The sequence below is a fragment of the Somniosus microcephalus genome, chromosome 10, assembly GCF_052327205.1.
Source record: "Somniosus microcephalus isolate GS21.2 chromosome 10, FLI_Smic_1.0, whole genome shotgun sequence".
Classification (NCBI taxonomy): Eukaryota; Metazoa; Chordata; class Chondrichthyes; order Squaliformes; family Somniosidae; genus Somniosus; species Somniosus microcephalus.
In genome coordinates, this window is record NC_140996.1 from 7,395,042 (window position 1) to 7,415,860 (window position 20,819).

The window sequence follows — 20,819 nt, forward strand, 5'->3', positions numbered from 1 at the left end:
GTAGATTTCTATGATTCTATGTCATGCGGGATCCTAATTGGTTGCGAATTTGCCAAGCGGCCAAGCGCTGAGATTGCTTGGAGTTGTAGCGGTCCTGGTGAGGCAGCAGGGGGCTGTCTCGAGTTTCCCTGCCAAGCCTGGAGCAGGAAAACCCGGCGGACTTTCAGCAGCAGAGAGACTGGAGAGAGAGAGGGAGGGAGGGGGTGCCCAGTGATTGAGGGGAGTGCCCAGTGATTGACTCCGGGGGGCCCAGTGATTGACTCCGGGGGGCCCAGTGATTGACTCCGGGGGGCCCAGTGATTGACTCCGGGGGAGCGGGGCTGAGGATTGGAGGGGAGGGGTGGTCGGTGGTCGTGGAGCTGGTTCCTCTCGGAAAGGGACACCTATTTTTGCTAAGACGTGACAGAGTAGCGTTTTGCTGTGCTGGATTAGTGAGTGAGGATTGGGAGGGAGGCGGATCCCAAACCTGCAACAATCATCAATCAAAAAAACCTTATTAAAAACAGGAATATAACATTAACATTCCTGCCGTCCGTGCTATGCTGTTAAAAGGTCTTTCGAATGAAGAATTGCAGCAGAACAAGGCATTACACTGAAGCAAATCGAAGGAAGGGGCGGGCTAGACAAAGGGAAATGGAGATTCCTGAAATCACGTATCACACGGGCTTTGGGGGAGAGGGTCAGGTTGTCCCTGGCCCCCCCACCCCATGGGTTGAGGTGTATCTGGCTGGGTCAGTGTCCAAGCTGTGGGTTGGGAGCCCCCGGCTGTGTGGACTGACCAGTGGGGGAGAGACTGAGTGCAGCGAGCGCTGTCCGCGGTGCTGAATCTCTCCTCCGCTGGGAAACCCTCCCTCCCCGCTCCCTGGACCAGGCGCCCCCCCTCCCGCACCAGGGAAAGAGGAATTCCTCCCTCCCCCCAGCCCCCAGCATGTGTGAATTATTGCTGCACACACAGAACGCTCAAAAGCCGCCTTCAAGTTCCATAAAATGCAGATTGGAGGTGGGACTGGCTCTTGCACAGAGACAGAGACAGGGAAGGGACCGTTTTGCGATGTGGTTACTGTTTTCCCGTCACGTCTGTCCTGTGGGCGTTTTCTCCGGCGCTTTGGGCAACGGGTGAAAGAGTGAACGGCGGGATGAGCTGACGGCACGGCGCTGGGAGGGAGGGGAATGGGGGAGAGGTGGGGGCAGTGATCGCTAGTGTTGGCAGGGGGCGATGCCATGTGTCTGAGGGGGAAGGTGCTTCGTGTCTGCTTGGCCGCTTGATCAACGGGCAATGTTTGGACCCCGAGGGATCGCAAACTTGCTCCAAATGACAGGGTGAAGGTGTTTGTGGACTGGACACCCCCCGTCTCTCTGGAAAAGACCTCCCGTCTCTCTGAAGACCTCCCACCTCACTGGAGAAGACCTGCTAACCCATAGGACACAGAAGAAGATGACAGTCTGGAGGAGCCGGAAGAAATAACGTGGTGCCCCTGCCTGTAGACTGAATCTTCTCTCATCCCCCGAGAGTCTGCTAAACTTTATCTATTTGTGCGCAGCTGTCACACGGAGCACACGTCACCTCGAGAAAAGAGCAAGGTTTTTTTGTTATGATTTGCTGTAACCTCAGATTGTCCACTCCGAATATGGAATGAGACCCTCTTCTTGTGAAGGCGAGCGAGTGCTACTTATATAATGTGAGGTAGGCCACAAGGGAAGGTGGTTTTAGGTATAAAAACCAGGGCGGGGGAAATCGTATTTGGTCTGGTTCTCGTTGAGGATAGTTAATGAAGTTCCAAGAATACAAAATGTGCCGAAACTGCACCACAAGAGGATAATGGTGGTCAACTGGAGGCGGATTCCTGTGTTGGGCGACTGTCTTGCTGGAGATCCAGGGATCTGTGAAAGATGGATGATGAGTTGAAGAGCGACCAGGGACTCGCCGGATCGGGGTTAAGACTGAAGATGGCTCTGTGCTTCACAGTGAGAGAGTCCTTTGGCTCATCGGGCATCTACACACAGCAAGTCTAACCAGGGGCATTCCAGGAAGGACACACACACACAAGCAACCCCCAGACTTGAGGCGTTGAGAGGCAGTGAGGTGCGCTAGATTGCTGCTCTGGGGGTTGTTCATTCAGCCTCCAGCCCCACTATCAACGCTGGCTATGGCAGCGGCTATTGCGAGCTCTCTGATCCGGCAGAAACGACAGGCTCGGGAACACCACTTAGACAGACCGATTGTTACCAAGCGTATCAGTAGCCCTCACAAAAAGAAAGGGATCTGCAATGGAAATCTGGTAGATATCTTTTCCAAAGTCAGGATCTTCGGGATGAAGAAGAGGAGACTAAGGAGACCAGGTTTGTATTTTTTTTTAATTAAAGAAAATCTTTCTCCCCCTCCCCTTAGAAAAGATAAACACACACATTGTATTATCTTGAAATTATAAATGCAATCCGAATAATTGTAACGTGTTTTCTCAGTTGAAGAGAGTGAGGGAGATGCTTCCTGATTTAATTTGTAGAGCGGCTCCTGGTTTGTGACTATTGAAAGGATGCTGTCAGGTGAACAGGATTAAATAGCAGATTTTTATATAGAGAGAGAGGGTTGGAAATCTGCACCAGCTGGTCCCATTTCACAGCGCGTTTCCACAATATTCCCTGAGCCGGAATGAGAGGATGTTACCATCCTGATAATCATCAGGTGGGGCCTGAAGATGTAATGTGTAACAGTCACAACACTCGAAAACTGGGTATGGTGTCAACATTTAATAGGCAGACCGGTCTGTCAGCAGTTCAAAAGAGCCATTTCTGGGCCCCGTCAACCGTCGACTAGCGACAGCCCAACTTCTGAGCAAATGCAGGGAATATTTCCTTTAATCATTTATAATCCCCACCTTTCTCTTAATTCAGCCAGCTGCCAACCTCACGGGAGATGCTTGTAATCCAGATAATGTAGGATGAACACAGTGGCGTGCAATTGGAAATTGCTGCCTTCCAAACCTAGCTAAAAGGATCAATATGCCGCAGAAATCGGCAATAAAGGTGCATGGGATGGGGTCCCCGTCCCCGAAAATAGATCCAGGCGTTCCATTATTAATCCTAACTTATTTTGTGGGTCTGCAGACAATATTGACGCCCCAGTGCCCGTAAGTTGTGCATGTCTTGAATCCGATGGTATATTTGCAGGTGTTCGGTGTTGGGGCTCACCTGTACCTCCCTGTCTGTCCCTTGGGCCGATATAATCCTATCCAGATTGTGATGCGGGCGAGTGTGATCGCATGGCGGCCTGGGAGAAGGTTGTGGAGGCGCCGGTCTCTGCGATTAAAGGCACCGAAACGTGCCAAATAACCAGTGCACAGAGAAAAGCGCCTTATCAAACCTCCAAGTCTACAACAACCATCGTCCAACCGCACCAAGTTATAAATCCTGCAGCGAGCTCGAAGTTTCAGATAAATGCCCCCCCCCCCCCCCCCCCGCCAAATCAGCCGAGGGGAAATAGAAATTCAGCATGAAGGAGATGTCGAGGTGTCCAGCGCTCTAAGCGGTCTGGAGCCCTGGTTCCAAGCTCGTGTAATGAAACTTCGAACAGCGATTATTCAGTGTACATTCCCACTCCACCCTCCGCCTCACCACTGGTAAAGCACCGCTCTGTCCTCTCTGTAGAGGAAGGATCCGAGCAACACTTCTTTCAAATCCAGACACCAATTCCATGCCGGATTCTTCCGAGAGAGTGTCATTGTCGGCGGGAGGAACGGTTCCTTCCATCGCCTAGCCCTGTATTTACAAGCTTCCAAAGTTGGTTTGAGAGAAGCCTTTTTGCCGTGTGTTGGTACACTCTCGAGTACAACATTAAACCCAAGCAGGAAGCCCATTAAAGTTGGAATTGGAAAATAGGCTCCCAGTTATTCTGGCAGGACAGAGCAAGACAACAATACAATACAGTAATAAAAACAGAAAATGCTGGAAACACTCAGCAGGTCAGGCAGCATCTGTGGAGAGAGGAACAGAGTTAACGTTTCGGGTCTGGGACCCTTCGTCAGAACTGGTCCAGTGTGTTTGATCCAGCGTGCAGTTTGAGTGATGATTGAAGGAGTTGGGTAAAAATGAACAGGTAGAATTTTAACAAATTCAGTGATTGTTTAATAGGACGGGGAAAGGGGGTTCTATTTGCCTTGTTGATATTCGCCCCAAATACAAGAATCACGTTTACACATCACAAGTAAAAATCATCGGGAAAGTTGTCAACATCGAACTTATTTTTCTAATTCTTTGTTCCAGCTATTTAACCCGTTAAAAAAAAATATCTTGCCATGGTTTTAACCTGCTTCAGTGTAAGACTACAGTGTAAGCCGTGATCCCCTGCTCCAGGTTGGAGCTGCCGAGATTGTCTTTGTTGCTGCAGACTAGCTCACCCCAGACTGCGCGGGGGCCACTGTCTGAAGGACAGTTCTCAGCACCTCTTCCAGGTTCAATTACTTTCAATGCCAAAAACTCCTGACAAGTACAGTGCATCGTCCATCTATATATTAAAAAAAACCCGCTATGTTACTTTGTTGGAGATATGTAGCACGGATAAGCCTCGCTGACGGCATCAGGGGTCGAGTCGGGCAGAATCGCAGGGCTTGAGCCGGTGAAGTATTCCAAACATGCCTCAGCCATTTAACAATAACATATGTTGTTAACTTTCTGTCAGTAAATATCAGATTTGAAACAGGAATTCTGTGAAAAAATCTCGGGCTGGTGAGTGTGGAATGAAGTCTGCACTTTACCTCGGAAGAATTGCTTTCACAATAAGTAGAATTGATAAATAATGTGTTCAGTGAAATCCATTGTTCTGAGCTCGGACCCCAGCTGCACTGAGATTGTGTCCTGGATACCCGCAGCTCCCGCTCTTGCATCATTTGCAAACAGAAAATAAAATAAAGAAGTTTTCCTCAGAATAAGTAGCCCAGATTTTAAAAGAAAGCACCACCCTGGAAACCAGTCTCCAAAGGGTTAATGAGCCTGGGTCCACCCCGGGTGTCTGCAGGAGCAGATTAACCTCAGTGAGCACGGAAGTCAAATCCGAATCCTTCGGCTGTTTTAGTTTTGAGTGGCCAACCTGCAATGTTTTACAAACATGCTCGGGAATTTATTCTGTTACCTTGAATCACCGAGGCACCGCTTACTGGAGTTCAGTATTTCCCTGGTGGGTGATGTGAATGGAATTCAGTGCATGTTAACTGGTGCGAGCAGCTGGCGCTAGGCTCACAATATAATCTTTAAATAAATTATTTTTGAACTCCATACAAATTATATATATATATATATATAGAACTAGTAATTCATTCTTGTTTGTCACAGGGAGACCTATTTTATCCCATACGATTTGTTATTTCCAGTTTATTTTTTCCAGACTAGTGTGGTTTGTCTGCATCCTGTGGCTCCTTCAGCTAAGCAATGTCCACCTGATTGCATGCATTTACACTTTTATAGTTTAATGTCCTGGTAATCAACTGGCAAAACGAAAGATAAAATGTGCCCTCCAACACTATAACGTCTGTCTTTAAGTTTCACCTTTATCACACTTTCCTCGGGATCTCTATTACTGCATAATAGTGAGGATGAAAATTATTTTAAAAGATTGGGTGGCGAGCTCAAGGCAGCAATTCAATCTATGACTTGTGCTGATGTCCATGTGTGTAACCACTTTAATGTGGACAAGCATCCCAAGGTACTTCACAGAAGCATAAGGTGGGTAGAGGAATATTTTGTGATCATTCCTTGTTGTCTGCAATGCCTCCAGAAACAGTTGATTGGATTACTGACTTGCAAGTTGTTGCTAGCTCTCTATTATCCTATATAATATTGACAAGCTTTGCTAGTCTCCTGTAATATACAGTCCTGACAATACCACCGCTGCTCATATCATGGCCGATATCCCTTTTGTTCAATCACGGTCATAAGAACATAAGAAATAGGAGCAGGAGTCGGCCATACGGCCCCTTGAGCCTGCTCCGCCATTCAATAAGATCACGGCTGATCATCGACCTCAACTCCACTTTCCCGCCTGATCCCCATATCCCACGATTCCCCTAGAGTCCAAAAATCTATCGATCTCAGCCTTGAATATACTCAAAGACTCGGCATCCACAGCCCTCTGGGGCAGAGAATTCCAAAGATTCACAACCCTCCAGTGAAGAAATTCCTCCTCATCTCAGTCTTAAATGGCCGACCCCTTATCTTGAGACTGTGACCCCTAGTTCTAGACGCTCCAGCCAGGGGGAAACAGCCGCTCAGCATCTACCCTGTCAATCCCCCTCAGAATCTTGTATGTTTCAATGAGATCAGCTCTCATTCTTCTAAACTCCAGAGAGTATCGGCCCAATCTACACATGTGCTGCCCATCCCAGTTGGCAAAAGAATAAAAATGGAAAACTATAACCAATTTATTATTCATTCTCAGGATGTGGGTGATGTTGGCAAGGCAGGTATTTGGACCATTGATAACAAGTGGTTTGTGAGGCCACTTCAGAGAGCAGTTAAGGGTCATTGGTGTGGGACTGGAGTCACATATAGGCCCAGACCGGATAAGGACGGCAGATTCCCTTCCCTGAAGGGATTTTAGTTGGGTTTTCATGACAGTCCGACAGCTTCATGGTCACTTTTACTGAGACCAGTTTTTTTATATTTCCAGATTTATTTTAAACTGAATTCCAATTTGCACGGTGAGATTTGAACTAAGGTTCAATGATTGATTTGGCCCTCCCTAATTCAGGGATGTTGAGGTCAATTGTTGCACCTCTAACAGCCCTCCTGTCGAGGTCAAACTCAGACCAGGAATCAAACTTGGTCTTTGCGGTACAGCTGTCAACTGGATAAAACCACTGAGGTTTCAGGATTTGCGTTCATTGCCACTGATTACATAATATTTACAGCACAGAAACAGGCCATTCGGCCCAACTGGTCTGTGCCGGTGTTTCTGCTCCACACGGATCTCACCCCATCAGCATATCCTTCTATTCCTTTCACAGAATCACAGAAATCACAGAATCACAGAAACCCCACAGTGCAGATAGAGGCCATTTCGGCCCATCGAGCCTGCACCGACACATATCCCACCCGATCCCCGTAACCCCACGTATTTAATCCCCCTAACACTAAGGGTCAATTTATCATAGCCAATCATCCTAACCCGCACATCTTTGGACTGTGGGAGGAAACCGGAGCACCCGGAGGAAACCCACGCATGTGTTTATCCAGCTTCCCCTTAAATGCATCCATACTATTCGCCTCAACCACTCCCTGTGGGAGCGAGTTCCACATTCTCCCCACTCTCTGGGTAAAGAAGTTGCTCCTGAATTCCCTATTGGATTTATTAGTGGCTATCTTGTATTTATGTTTTGGATCATCAGAGGAACTGGTTGGAATGATTTACAATGCCCAACATTAGCAGAGATACAGCAATGAACTCAGCTGCTGCATAGGCATTGTCATATTAAAATGTGTTAAAATAAATCCTTTCCGTCCATTTCTCTAATATCTACAGCACTCCCCAATTAAGCAATTATTAGTCCAGGCCCCTGAATTTCTATTCCAGTTATATAACCATTACACTATCATACCTGTGCAACTAATCAAACAATAGTATGTAATGTCTATGTATCACATCTCAAGATTGAGTCGATGATGATAAATTGCTTGAGCTTCACTCTTGAAGTTTTTCAGACAATCCAAACTCCTCTAAATCTTATAGTCTTGTGTCATGTAACAACCTAAAATCCCCGGGGGTGAATTCCAGTGAATCTGTCCACCTTAACTTCAATGGAGGAACCATGGAAACCCTGGAAAAGGCATCAACAGTTTCCCGGGATTCTGCAGCTGATCTGCCATAGTTACAAGAGACAAGCGAGAGATTCCCCATGAAAATTCACCCCCTTGCATTACCTTATTTGAATTATGAAAGGGTTTTGATTGAGTCGATAGAGAGAAACTGTTTCCAATGGCAGGAGGGTCGGTAACCAGAGGACACAGATTGAAGGTGATTGGCAAAAGAACCAGAGGGGAGGTGAGGAGGATTTTCTTGATGGAGCGAGTTGTTGTGATCTGGAATGCGTTGCCTGAAAGGGCGGTGGAAGCAGATTCAATAATAATTTTCAAGAGGGAATTGGATAAATACTTGAAAAGGTGAAATTTGCAGGGCTGTGGGGAAAGAGCAGGGGGGAGTGGGACTAATTGGAGAGCTCTTTCACAGAGCCGGCACAGGCACGATGGGCTGAATGGCCTCCTCCTGTGCTGTATGGTTCTCTGATTTTATGGACTTGGCTGTTCCATTCACTCATCACCCCTGTGCTCGCTGACCTACATTGACCCCCGGTCCGGCAACTCCTCAATTTTAAAATTCCCATCCTCGCGTTCAAATCCCTCCATGCCCTCACCCCTCCCAATCTATGTAACCTCCTCCAGACCTACAATCCTCCGAGATCCCTGTGCTCCTCCAAATCGAGCCTCTTATGAATCCCCAATTTCCATCGCTCCACCATTGGTGGCCGACCCTTCATCAGCCCTAAGCTTTGCGATTCCCCCCCTAAACCTTTCCGCCTCACTCTCATTATTTGAGACGCTCCTTAAAGCTTAACTCTTTAACTAACCTTTTGGTCACCTGTCCCAATGTTTCTCTCTTCCTTTGGCTCGATGCCAATGTTTGCTCCTGTGAAGCGCCTCGTGACGTTAAAGGCGCCATATAAATGCACGTTATTACCACTTAGCTGAGGTGGGCTATCAAAGGGCTATCTCAAAAATGGCACAGCTAATTTTAAAGGAAGCTGTTCAAATATATCAACTTATGTTTTAATGGATAACATTCAATAGCAGAAGAACAGCAACGTGTTAAATAGAAATAAAATGAAGTCACTGGCATGTTTCTTTGCCCAGCTTCTGAGACAGTCCCACAACTGAATAGCGTAGGACACTGAAAGATGACTGTAATGCTATTATTTCAGAGATTATAAATGGCCCTCACTTCACTCTTGCAATTGGTGACATTATCATACCAAGCCATCAGATTACAGACGTTTGGTCGCTCTCTGCTGTTCCATAGATGGAACCACTGTGGAGCGAGGGGGCAGGAGAAGGAAACATGCCTTCACGCCTCTCAGATTTATTTGGTATGTCCCCCTTTCAAAATCCTGACATTGCCCCCAACTATTTATATACAGTTGTGTCACTGCGCTGTCTATCATCTTCTATGCGTCATTATTGGACTTTACAGTTTCTGTATTTCTGTATGTTTGATAAATTACTGCTGTCATTAATCACATATTAAAATGCTGCTTTTTTAACAACCTTTCTGGGAGGGTTATTAGACTTTCCTTAATTCTCTATTTCTTTATAACAAATTTTGTTTTTTCATGTTGTCTTTTGCCTGTGTTGGGTCTGACTTTTAATTTATTTAAAATTGTAGATATCATTACCATATACCATAACAAAACATCTACCGGGCAGTGTACATATTGCAATCTCAATAAATCTCTTGGTTTTGCTCCTGACGCTAAAATAACCCCCTTGCTAGCCTGTGGCTCCCCGAACAGGATTATTTTGTCGAAATGACAATCGTCCTGCAGCACCCAACACGTGTCATATTGGCTCGGCTTTTAACTGTTAAAGAGCACGGGACGTAATTATTAAATCATGCGTGTGAAATAAACATTGTCCTGTTTTCAAAACCAACCCGTCACCTCACCCCCGAAAACAAAATTCAGGAAAAAAACCAGAATAGCGAGGACAGAACAGAAAGAATAGAACGGAATGCGGTTGAACATCGCACTGTGAATTCCAATGTCTGTATTTTTGAGGAAACCATTGAGAGATCAGGTTGATATTGAGGGGATACAATCCTGAGTGTGTGTCAGTGTTAGGGAACCTCACCGGCGACCAGCACATGTTAGAACATTGCGAGCAGTCTGTCTGTGATTTTCGGATACCTGCTGCCGACGCCCGGAGTTCTGCACCACCAGCATGGAGTTATTCCCTCCCATATCTGTGAAAGGCCAGCATGTCCTATAGAGAGTGAATACACAGCTAGTTCACTGCAAAATGGTACCTTGTAATCTACTTCTACCAATCAGATGACTATTAAACTATCGACATCAGAACAGACAAGGATGAGGAAAGGCCATCCCTCTAGAATCCCATTGCTCAAATCTCAACATCCAACCGTCCTTTGAACAACCCTTTACCTCCAGCTTGTCTGGCCAACCTATCCAAATATCTATCACTCAGAATAAAAGTTGTTCTAATATCTGTTTCACTCATTTGAATTTATGCTCTTTGGTCATACATTCTGGTTTACTTTGAAATAATATTCCAACTTTACCTTATTTAGACCATATAATATTTTACATGCGTCAATTAAGGTTCCTCTTCAACAGCCCACCTTTGGGCTTGAGTTCCTTTAATCTTTCTCTCAGTGCACACCACCAAGGATCAGGCTCAGTGCCTTTTTCTGTATCATCTCCAATACTTGTCTTTCAATAGTGTTGACCAGCGCTGAAGGCTGCGCTTCAAATACGGTCTAATTAGTACAATGTACAGCCTGAGCAGCAGTTCAACAAGATTGTACTCTATTCCACAGGTTAGAAGCATTTCATTTGTTTTTTTAATGGTCTATAAATTGAGTGTGATAATTCTACTATTCCACATCGTTCTCTTCCCATGTCTTCATCAGCTGCTTCAATTGATTCATGTGTAATTACTGAGGGTGAAATTTAACATTGGTGGGAATGCAAAATGGACAGGAGCAGAGCGGCTCCCTGTTATACACCCGCCCGTTATAAACACCCGCCCGTTATACACCCCGCCCATTATAAACCCCGCCCGATATACACCCGCCCGTTATACACCCGCCCGTTATACACCCCGCCCTTATACACCCGCCTGTTATACACCCCGCCCTTATACACCCAACCGTTATATACCCTGCCTGTTATACACCCCGCCCGTTGTACACCCCGCCCATTATAAACCCCGACCGTTATACACCCCGCCCGATATACACCCGCCCGTTATACACGCCATCCGTTATACACCCGCCCGTTATACACCCGCCTGTTATACACCCAACCGTTATATACCCTGCCTGTTATACACCCCGCCCGTTATACACCCGCCTGTTATACACCCGCCCGTTATACACCCCGCCCTTATACACCCAACCGTTATATACCCTGCCTGTTATACACCCCGCCCGTTATACACCCGCCTGTTATACACCCGCCCGTTATACACCCCGCCCGTTATACACCCCGCCCTTATACACCCGCCTGTTATACACCCCGCCCGTTATACACCCCGCCCTTATACACCCAACCGTTATATACCCTGCCTGTTATACACCCCGCCCGTTATACACCCGCCTGTTATACACCCGCCCGTTACACACCCCGCCCGTTATACACCCCGCCCTTATACACCTAACCGTTATATACCCTGCCTGTTATACACCCCGCCCGTTATACACCCGCCTGTTATACACCCGCCTGTTATACACCCCACCCGTTATACACACGCCCGTTATACACCTGCCCGTTATACACCCGCCTGTTATATGCCCGCCCGCTATACACCCTGCTCGTTATACACCCGCCCGTTATACACACACCCATTATACACCCGCCCGTTACACACACACCCGTTACAGACCCGCCCGTTACACACCCTGCCTGTTATACACCCACCAGTTACACACCCTGCCCCTTATACACCCGCCCGTTACACACCCGCCCTTTATACACCTGCCCATTATACACCCTGCCCGTTATACACCCGCCCGTTATACACCCCACCTGTTATACACCCGCCCGTTATACACCCCGCCCGTTTCACACCCGCCCGTTATACACCCGCCTGTTATACACCCTGCCCGTTATACACCCGCCCATTATAGACTCGCCTGTTATACACCCACCCATTATACACCCGCCCATTATAGACTCGCCTGTTATACACCCACCCATTATACACCCGCCCATTATAGACTCGCCTGATATACACCCGCCCGTTACACAGCCCACCCGTTATATACCCGCCCGTTATACACCCACCCATTATACACCTGCCCGTTATACACCCGCCAGTTATACACCCGCCTGTTATACACCCGCCTGTTATACACCCCATTGTTACACACCCGTCCGTTATACACCCATCCATTATACACCCCGCCTGTTATACACCGGCCCGTTATACACCCGCCCGTTATACACCCCGCCCGTTATACACCCGCCCGTTATACGCCCGCCCGTTACACACCGCCCGTTATACACCCCGCCCGTTATACACCCGCCCATTATACACCCACCCGTTATACACCCGCCCGTTATACATCCCGACGTTATACAGCCAGACCATTATACAGCCAGACCATTATACACCCTACCCGTTACAGTACCCTGCCCATTATACACCCACCCATTATACACCCACTCATTACACACCCTCCCGTTATACACCTACCCATTATACACCCCACCTGTTATACACCCGCCCGTTACACACTCCGCCCGTTATACACCCACCCGTTATACACCCCGCCCGTTATACACCCGCCCGTTTCACACCCGCCCGTTATACATCCCGCCCGTTATACACCCGCCTGTTATACACCCTGCCCGTTATACACCCCGCCCGTTATACACCCGCCCATTATAGACTTGCCTGATATACACCCGCCCGTTACACAGCCCACCCGTTATATACCCGCCCGTTATACACCCACCCGTTATACACCCGCCTGTTATACACCCCATTGTTACACACCCGTCCGTTATACACCCATCCATTATACACCCCGCCTGTTATACACCCGCCCGTTATACACCCGCCCGTTATACATCCCGTCCGTTATACACCCGCCCGTTATACACCCGCCCGTTATACACCCTGCCCGTTATACACCCGTCCGTTATACACCTGCCCGTTATACACCCATCCGTTATACACCCGCCCGTTATACACCCCGCCTGTTATACACCCGCCCGTTATACACCCCGCCCGTTATACACCCGCCCGTTATACACCCGCCCATTATACACCCGCCCGTTATACACCCCGCCCGTTATACACCCGCCCGTTATACACCCCGTCCGTTATACACCCGCCCGTTATACACCTGCCCGTTATACACCCGCCCGTTATACACCCCGCCCGTTATACACCCGCCCGTTATACACCCCGTCCTTTATACACCCTGCCCGTTATACACCCGCCCGTTATACACCCGTCCGTTATACACCCGCCCGTTATACACCCGCCCTTTATACACCCGCCCGTTATACACCCGCTCGTTATACAGCCGCCCGTTATACACCCGCCCGTTATACACCCGCCCGTTATACACCCGCCCGTTTTACACCCCGCCCGTTATACACCTGCCCGTTATACACCCCGCCCGTTATACACCCTGCCCGTTATACACCCGTCCGTTATACACCCACCCGTTATACACCAGCCCGTTATACACCCCGCCCGTTATACACCCGCCCGTTATACACCCGCCCGTTTTACACCCCGCCCGTTATACACCTGCCCGTTATACACCCGCCCGTTATACACCTGCCCGTTATACACCCGCCCGTTATACACCCTGCCCGTTATACACCAGCCCCTTAATTTTAAGTGACTTAATTGGAAACGATTATGAGTTGGTTTTTTAATGGGCTTCCAATCTGCCACGGCCCTTATTGATCTCCTGCCAAAGTCTAAGTTCACCCTCCTGTTGTTGGTGATTACGCTGTATCTTGCATTTCTTGTTGTTAAATTTAATTTCTCTTTTTCTTGCCAGTTACATAACCGATCTAAATCCTTCTGTAAATGCTTCACTGCATAATCTGTCTCTTCTGTTCGCCCTATGGAGTGGTTAACCAATTGGATGGCCTTACATTTGCTTTCTGTATCCAAGCCATTTGTATAATTTAGAACTAAGGGCAGTGGGAGCACTGACCCCTGTCTGCCTCTAATCAGCATTTCTCCCTGAACTGACATCATTCTCATGACTATTCTTCGCTTCCTAATTTTCTAGCCGGTTTCTTACCCAGTCTTGCATTCCGTGGGTTCTAATGGAAGGATTCTACACAAAACATTCACTAACTTGCAGGTGCTGATGGTTCCGCTCTTCATTTCCAGCTGTTCTATTTTTATTCTGAAGTTCCACCCTCGATTCCTGCGGCTAGTAGTTTAATTTGAATTCTTTCGTGTGGAACATTTTCAAAAGCTTTCTGAAAGCCTAAGTAAACAATAACAGAAGGAATTCCACTGTCTACTTTATCTTAATCATCCTCAAAAAGTCAAAGAGGTTTTGTCAGCCTGGACCATCGCCCTATAAATCCAAGTTGGCCACTTTCTATTGCTATTGCCAAATAGGTATTCCTCCAACCTACCCCTTAACACAGAATCACACAGCGCAGGAGGAGGCCATTTGGCCCATCTTTGAAAGAGCAACACCAGTTTGCCTATCGTGCAAACAGATCAATGGAGGATGCAATCACAACTGCTCTACACTCGGCACTGAATCACTTAGATGGTAAGGAGACCTACATCAGAATGCAGTTCATAGACTACAGCTCAGCATTCAACACTATCGTCCCCAACAAGCTGGCCACCAAACTCCACACTCTAGGCCTGAACACTTCCCTCTGCAACTGGACCCTGGACTTCCTAACAAACAGACCCCAGTCTGTCAAATTAGGTAACCACACCTCCCCCCCCGACCCTGAACACGGGGGCCCCACAAGGATGTGTGCTGAGCCCCCTCCTCTACTCCCTCTTCACCCACGACTGTGTGGCTGTTCATGGTTCCAACACCATCATCAAGTTTGCGGATGATACCACGGTAGTAGGCCAGATCACCAACAACGATGAGTCAGCCTACAGGGAGGAGGTCCAGCATCTCGTGAAGTGGTGCGCCGATAGCAACCTGGCCCTTAACATCAAGAAAACCAAAGAAATCATTGTGGACTTCAGGAAGTCTAAAGGCGGAAGTCACACCCCCATCCACATCAATGGGGCTGTGGTGGAAAGGGTGGACAGCTTTAAGTTCCTCGGAGTCCACATCACGGAAGACCTCTCCTGGTCCCTCAATACCTCCTCTCTGGTGAAGAAGGCCCAGCAGCGCCTATATTTCCTAAGGAGGCTGAAGGGATGTATCCTGTCACCCCTGATCCTCTCTAACTTTTACCGCTGCACAATAGAGAGCATCCTGACGAACTGTATCACAGTATGGTATGGCAGCTGTAGCTACTATGACCGGAAAGCCCTGCAGCGGGTAGTCAAAACTGCCCAACGCATTACGGGCACCCGGCTACCGACCATAGAGCACATATACCAGAAACGCTGTTTACGGAGGTCACGGTTCATCATCAAAGGCCCTACCCACCCCAGCCACAGTCTGCTCACCCTCCTGCCATCTGGGAGATGCTACAGATGCATTCGCACCCGAACGACCAGATTTAGGAACAGCTTCTTTCCCAGGGCTGTCATCCTACTGAACTCCACAAATAAACTCTAAAGCCTGCACATCTGCCAATGCACTTTATTATATTTATGTTTATGTTAATGTATTACAAGCCAAATGTATGTTGAATGTTTAAATGTCTTAATCTAAATGTACACTCTCAGGAGCCGCAAGCCTACATTTCGTTGTACTGCACTTGTGCACTAACAATGACAATAAAGTTGATTATTATGATTATTATTATTAATTAGTCCCACTCCCCTGCTCTTTCCCCATTGCCCTGAAAGATTTTCCTTTATAAGTATTTATCCAATTCCCTTTTGAATGTTACTGTTTGAATCTGCTTCCACCGCCCTTTCAGGCAGTGAATTCCAGATCATATTTTCCTTTACTTTATCCATTACAGGAAACTCTCGTTTAAAGGGCATCGAAATATCTGGAATTCTCTATTAACCGGCAAAATTCTCACTCCGAAAACACCTCAATAACCGGCAATGTTGCCGAGTCTGAGTCTCCCGTGGTGGCCGAGTTAGTCAGTGGGGGTAATTCTCCAAACTGCCACTACTCAGCTTCTTGGCGCTGTCGGAAGTCGGAACACCTCAATACCTCTGTAACAGGAGTCTGACTCTCCCGCGCTGTGGGGAGTCGGAACACCTCAATACCCCTGTAACAGGAGTCTGACTCTCCCGCGCTGCCGGGAGTCGGAACACCTCAATACCCCTGTAACAGGAGTCTGACTCGCCCACGCTGTCGGGAGTCGGAACACCTCAATACCCCTGTAACAGGAGTCTGACTCTCCCGCGCTGTCGGGAGTCGGAACACCTCAATACCCCGTAACAGGAGTCTGACTCTCCCGCGCTGTCGGGAGTCGGAACACCTCAATACCCCGTAACAGGAGTCTGACTCTCCCGCACTGTCGGGAGTCGGAACACCTCAATACCCCGTAACAGGAGTCTGACTCTCCCGCGCTGTCGGGAGTCGGAACACCTCAATACCCCTGTAACAGGAGTCTGACTCTCCCGCGCTGTCGGGAGTCGGAACACCTCAATACCCCTGTAACAGGAGTCTGACTCTCCCACGCTGTCGGGAGTCGGAACACCTCAATACCCCTGTAACAGGAGTCTGACTCTCCCGCGCTGTCGGGAGTCGGAACACCTCAATACCCCTGTAACAGGAGTCTGACTCTCCCCCGCTGTCGGGAGTCGGAACACCTCAATACCCCTGTAACAGGAGCCTGACTCTCCCGCGCTGTCGGGAGTCGGAACACCTCAATACCCCTGTAACAGGAGTCTGACCCTCCCGCGTTGTCAGGAGTCGGAACACCTCAATACCCCTGTAACAGGAGCCTGACTCTCCCGCGCTGTCGGGAGTCGGAACACCTTAATACCCCTGTAACAGGAGTCTGACTCTCCCACGCTGTCGGGAGTCGGAACACCTCAATACCCCTGTAACAGGAGCCTGACTCTCCCGCGCTGTCGGGAGTCGGAACACCTTAATACCCCTGTAACAGGAGTCTGACTCTCCCGCGCTGCCGGAACACCTCAATACCCCTGTAACAGGAGTCTGACTCTCCCGCACTGTCGGGAGTCGGAACACCTCAATACCCCTGTAACAGGAGTCTGACCCTCCCGCGTTGTCAGGAGTCGGAACACCTCAATACCCTTGTAACAGGAGCCTGACTCTCCCGCGCTGTCGGGAGTCGGAACACCTCAATACCCCTGTAACAGGAGTCTGACTCTCCCGCACTGTCGGGAGTCGGAACACCTCAATACCCCTGTAACAGGAGTCTGACTCTCCCGCGCTGTGGGGAGTCGGAACACCTCAATACCCCTGTAACAGGAGTCTGACTCTCCCGCGCTGCCGGAACACCTCAATACCCCTGTAACAGGAGTCTGACTCTCCCACGCTGTCGGGAGTCGGAACACCTCAATACCCCTGTAACAGGAGTCTGACTCTCCCGCGCTGTCGGGAGTCGGAACACCTCAATACCCTTGTAACAGGAGTCTGACTCTCCCGCGCTGTCGGGAGTCGGAACACCTCAATACCCCTGTAACAGGAGTCTGACTCTCCCGCGCTGTGGGGAGTCGGAACACCTCAATACCCCTGTAACAGGAGTCTGACTCTCCCACGCTGTCGGGAGTCGGAACACCTCAATACCCCTGTAACAGGAGTCTGACTCTCCCGCGCTGCCGGAACACCTCAATACCCCTGTAACAGGAGTCTGACTCTCCCACGCTGTCGGGAGTCGGAACACCTCAATACCCCTGTAACAGGAGTCTGACCCTCCCGCGCTGTCGGGAGTCGGAACACCTCAATACCCCTGTAACAGGAGTCTGACTCTCCCGCGCTGCCGGAACACCTCAATACCCCTGTAACAGGAGTCTGACCCTCCCGCGCTGCCGGGAGTCGGAACACCTCAATACCCCTGTAACAGGAGTCTGACTCTCCCGTGTTGTCAGGAGTCGGAACACCTCAATACCCCTGTAACAGGAGTCTGACTCTCCCACGCTGTCGGGAGTCGGAACACCTCAATACCCCTATAACAGGAGTCTGACTCTCCCGTGCGTCCGGTAGTCTCTTCTGATCCGCCATTTTACAGGGGTACTGTGTGTCTCCCACGCTGCTGGTAGTCATTGCATTGCATTACCCTCAACTGGCAGTACTGTACTTAATCAAGCATCTTCCACCGTCCATTTAACACAACATTCTGTAGGTGAGTACCCAATTACTGTATACTGCACATTTCTTGATTTTTTAATTTTTCTTTGTTAAAAATAACCTCGGTAGATAACCCTCTCCGTCATCCGGAATTTTTGATCAACCGGAACCATCCCGGTCCCGTCGGTGCCGGATACCAAAGAGTTTCCTGTATTAATGTCAAGCAGATGGGTCAGATTTCCCAACTTTTTTAAAATATAGGCATTATTTTGCTTGCTTCCCGTCCTACAGAAGTTTATGAATGATTCCTTATTGGTGGTGGTCGAAACCCAACAAAGTTCCCCTGAAGGTTATGTCACCTTGTTGTCTCTTAAGTAAGAGTTCTGACGAAGGGTCATCGACCTGAAACGTTGACTCGGTTTCTCTCTCCACAGACGCTGCCTGACCTGCTGAGTGTTTCCAGCATTTTCTGTTTTTGTTTCCAAGTTCCCCTTTGGTCTCTTGAGGACCACAAGACAGAAGAAATCTCACCCAGGGGCTTTGCTAACCTTAAGATAATCAAATACTTCTGCTACACTGGCTTCAAAATCCTCTAAGGTCTTGCATTACAGAAAATGGATAGCAGATCATTTTAGAAAATATTAACATAGCATTTCAACTATTTTAACTTAAACTTCCCCACCAATTGAACTTTCGGAGTTTGAAATTAAGGCCCTTGGGGCTAGAAATTCATCTCCCCACCGGCACTCCATGGCGCCATGAAATGGCGATAAAATGGCGGCCGCCGCTCTTTCGCCAGCTGATGGCGGGTCCTGCCGACAGTGCGCCGCCATATTTGTCTCCCACTTTGCGCTGCCGGTAACTGGCGGCGCCCTGGAAAAAATAATGGCAGCGTGGTGGTGTCAAATGGCGTGCAACGCCGACCTAACGTCACCAACGCGAACTTCAACCCTAACGCTCCATTCAGCGCTTTGACCCACGCACGCCAGGTTAACCCGACGTGCAAGCAGGCTGACAGTGGTGATGGCTGCAGCTCTTATAGGGACACACATATCATTCAGGTAAGTTTGAATTTAAGGGTTTGGACTGTTTTTAAAAAAAATTATTGAAGTGGTGGCTTGCTGCAATAGATGTGAAAAGTTTTTTAAGTGTGTAGGGAGTGCTGCTGGACGCTTGCAAGGGCTCGGACGGTAAATGAAGACCTTTGAGAAGACAGAACATGCTGCGAATACTCAGCAGGTCATGCAACGTCCGTGGAGGGAAAAACAGATTTCATGTCTCGGGTGGAGATGCTGCCAGACCAACTGAGTATTTCCAGCATTTTATGCTGTCATCTCACATTTACAGCATCCGCTTGCAGAGGGAAGAGGAAGACGCAGAAGAGGAGGAATCAGACAGAAGGATGTATCCCAGGCAGCCCCTTTGTGGCCGGGATATCCGGGATGGAATCATCCGTCTGCGGTCCCACTGACTGGGCAGGCTGCCTCTTTTTGTTGGCCCACAGGCTGGGCAGGCTGCATTTCTTGGGTGTGTGAAATGAGGAAGGTACAAGGGTGGAGTTGTGCTGACGGGAGGGCGGGAAAGCAAGAGGTGTATGCAAGAAGCAGGATAACGTACGAGGATACCAACATCTGGTATCCTTTCAGCCCCACCGCTGGCCAAGGGCTCAACCATGCCACCGCCAAGAATGGCCAGCACCGTCTCCTCCAAGGGGGTGAGGCGAGGCTCAGAATGGGAGGTGTGCCTCGTCATTGGTGCAGATTGTTCATAGGTGAGTGATTGGTGGATTGAGATGTCTATGAGGCTAGTGGTGCAGTTGGTAGGAAACTGCTTTTGAAGATGCATTTACTGACCTTGACCAGTGGTCTGAGATGATGAAGCTTCTTTGGGCACTGGAGTCAGGTGGTGGGGGTGACACTGCTGGCAGTGACGGCTTCGGTGATCTGGTCCAACATCGTTCTTTCTGGAGGGCCTCCTGGCCCCTGTGGGTAGAGGGCTGCTCTTGCAGTGTTCACCCCCTGCAGAAAGCTGGAGTGCTGCGTGCGAGACCCTGGTGCCCCTTCCCTGGTTTGCTGAGCCATTTGTGTTAGTGCTGAGGCACTTTTCCCATTTGTTGAGGTTAGGAAGGTAATTCAGCTTTAACAGCTGAATATTCACATTTGGGACTTTTAAATATTGAATATTTCTTAAAAGGCAGGAAGGACTGAAAAATGTATTGATTCACTGCATTTTATTTTGTATTGGCTCAGTGTGCATGGCCCCTTTAATTCATAAAAACATAGAAGATAGGAGCAGGAGTTGGCCATTCGGCCCCTCGAGCCTGCTCCGCCATTTAATGCGATCATGGCTGATCATCCAAATTCAGTACCCTGTCCCTGCCTTCTCCCCATATCCCTTGATCCCTTTAGCCTTAAGAAATATATCCAACTCCTTCTTGAATATATTTAATGAATTGGCCTCAACTGCCTTCTGTGGTAGAGAATTCCACAGGTTCACCACTCTCTGGGTGAAGAAATTCCTCCTCATCTCTGTCCTAAATGGCTTACCCCTTATCCTTAGACTGTGACCCCTGGTTCTGGACTCCCCCGCCATCGGAAACGTCCTTCCTGCATCTAGTCTGTCTAGTCCTGTTAGAATTTTATAAGTTTCAATGAGATCCCCTCTCATTCTTCTAAACTCCAGTGAGTATAAG

General features: G+C 48.7%; 1 protein-coding gene across 1 annotated transcript in view; it reads left to right on the plus strand.

The window, feature by feature from the left end:
• Nucleotides 1-1,176: 1,176 nt before the first annotated feature.
• The window catches only part of fgf14 (fibroblast growth factor 14), a 278,959-nt gene continuing 259,316 nt past the window's right edge, over nt 1,177-20,819 (plus strand). Inside the window, exon 1 of the mRNA XM_085998385.1 lies at nt 1,177-2,340. Within this exon, the coding sequence (XP_085854511.1) occupies nt 2,148-2,340 (193 nt within the window). The 5' untranslated portion in view covers nt 1,177-2,147. The remainder of the gene's footprint in view (nt 2,341-20,819) is intronic.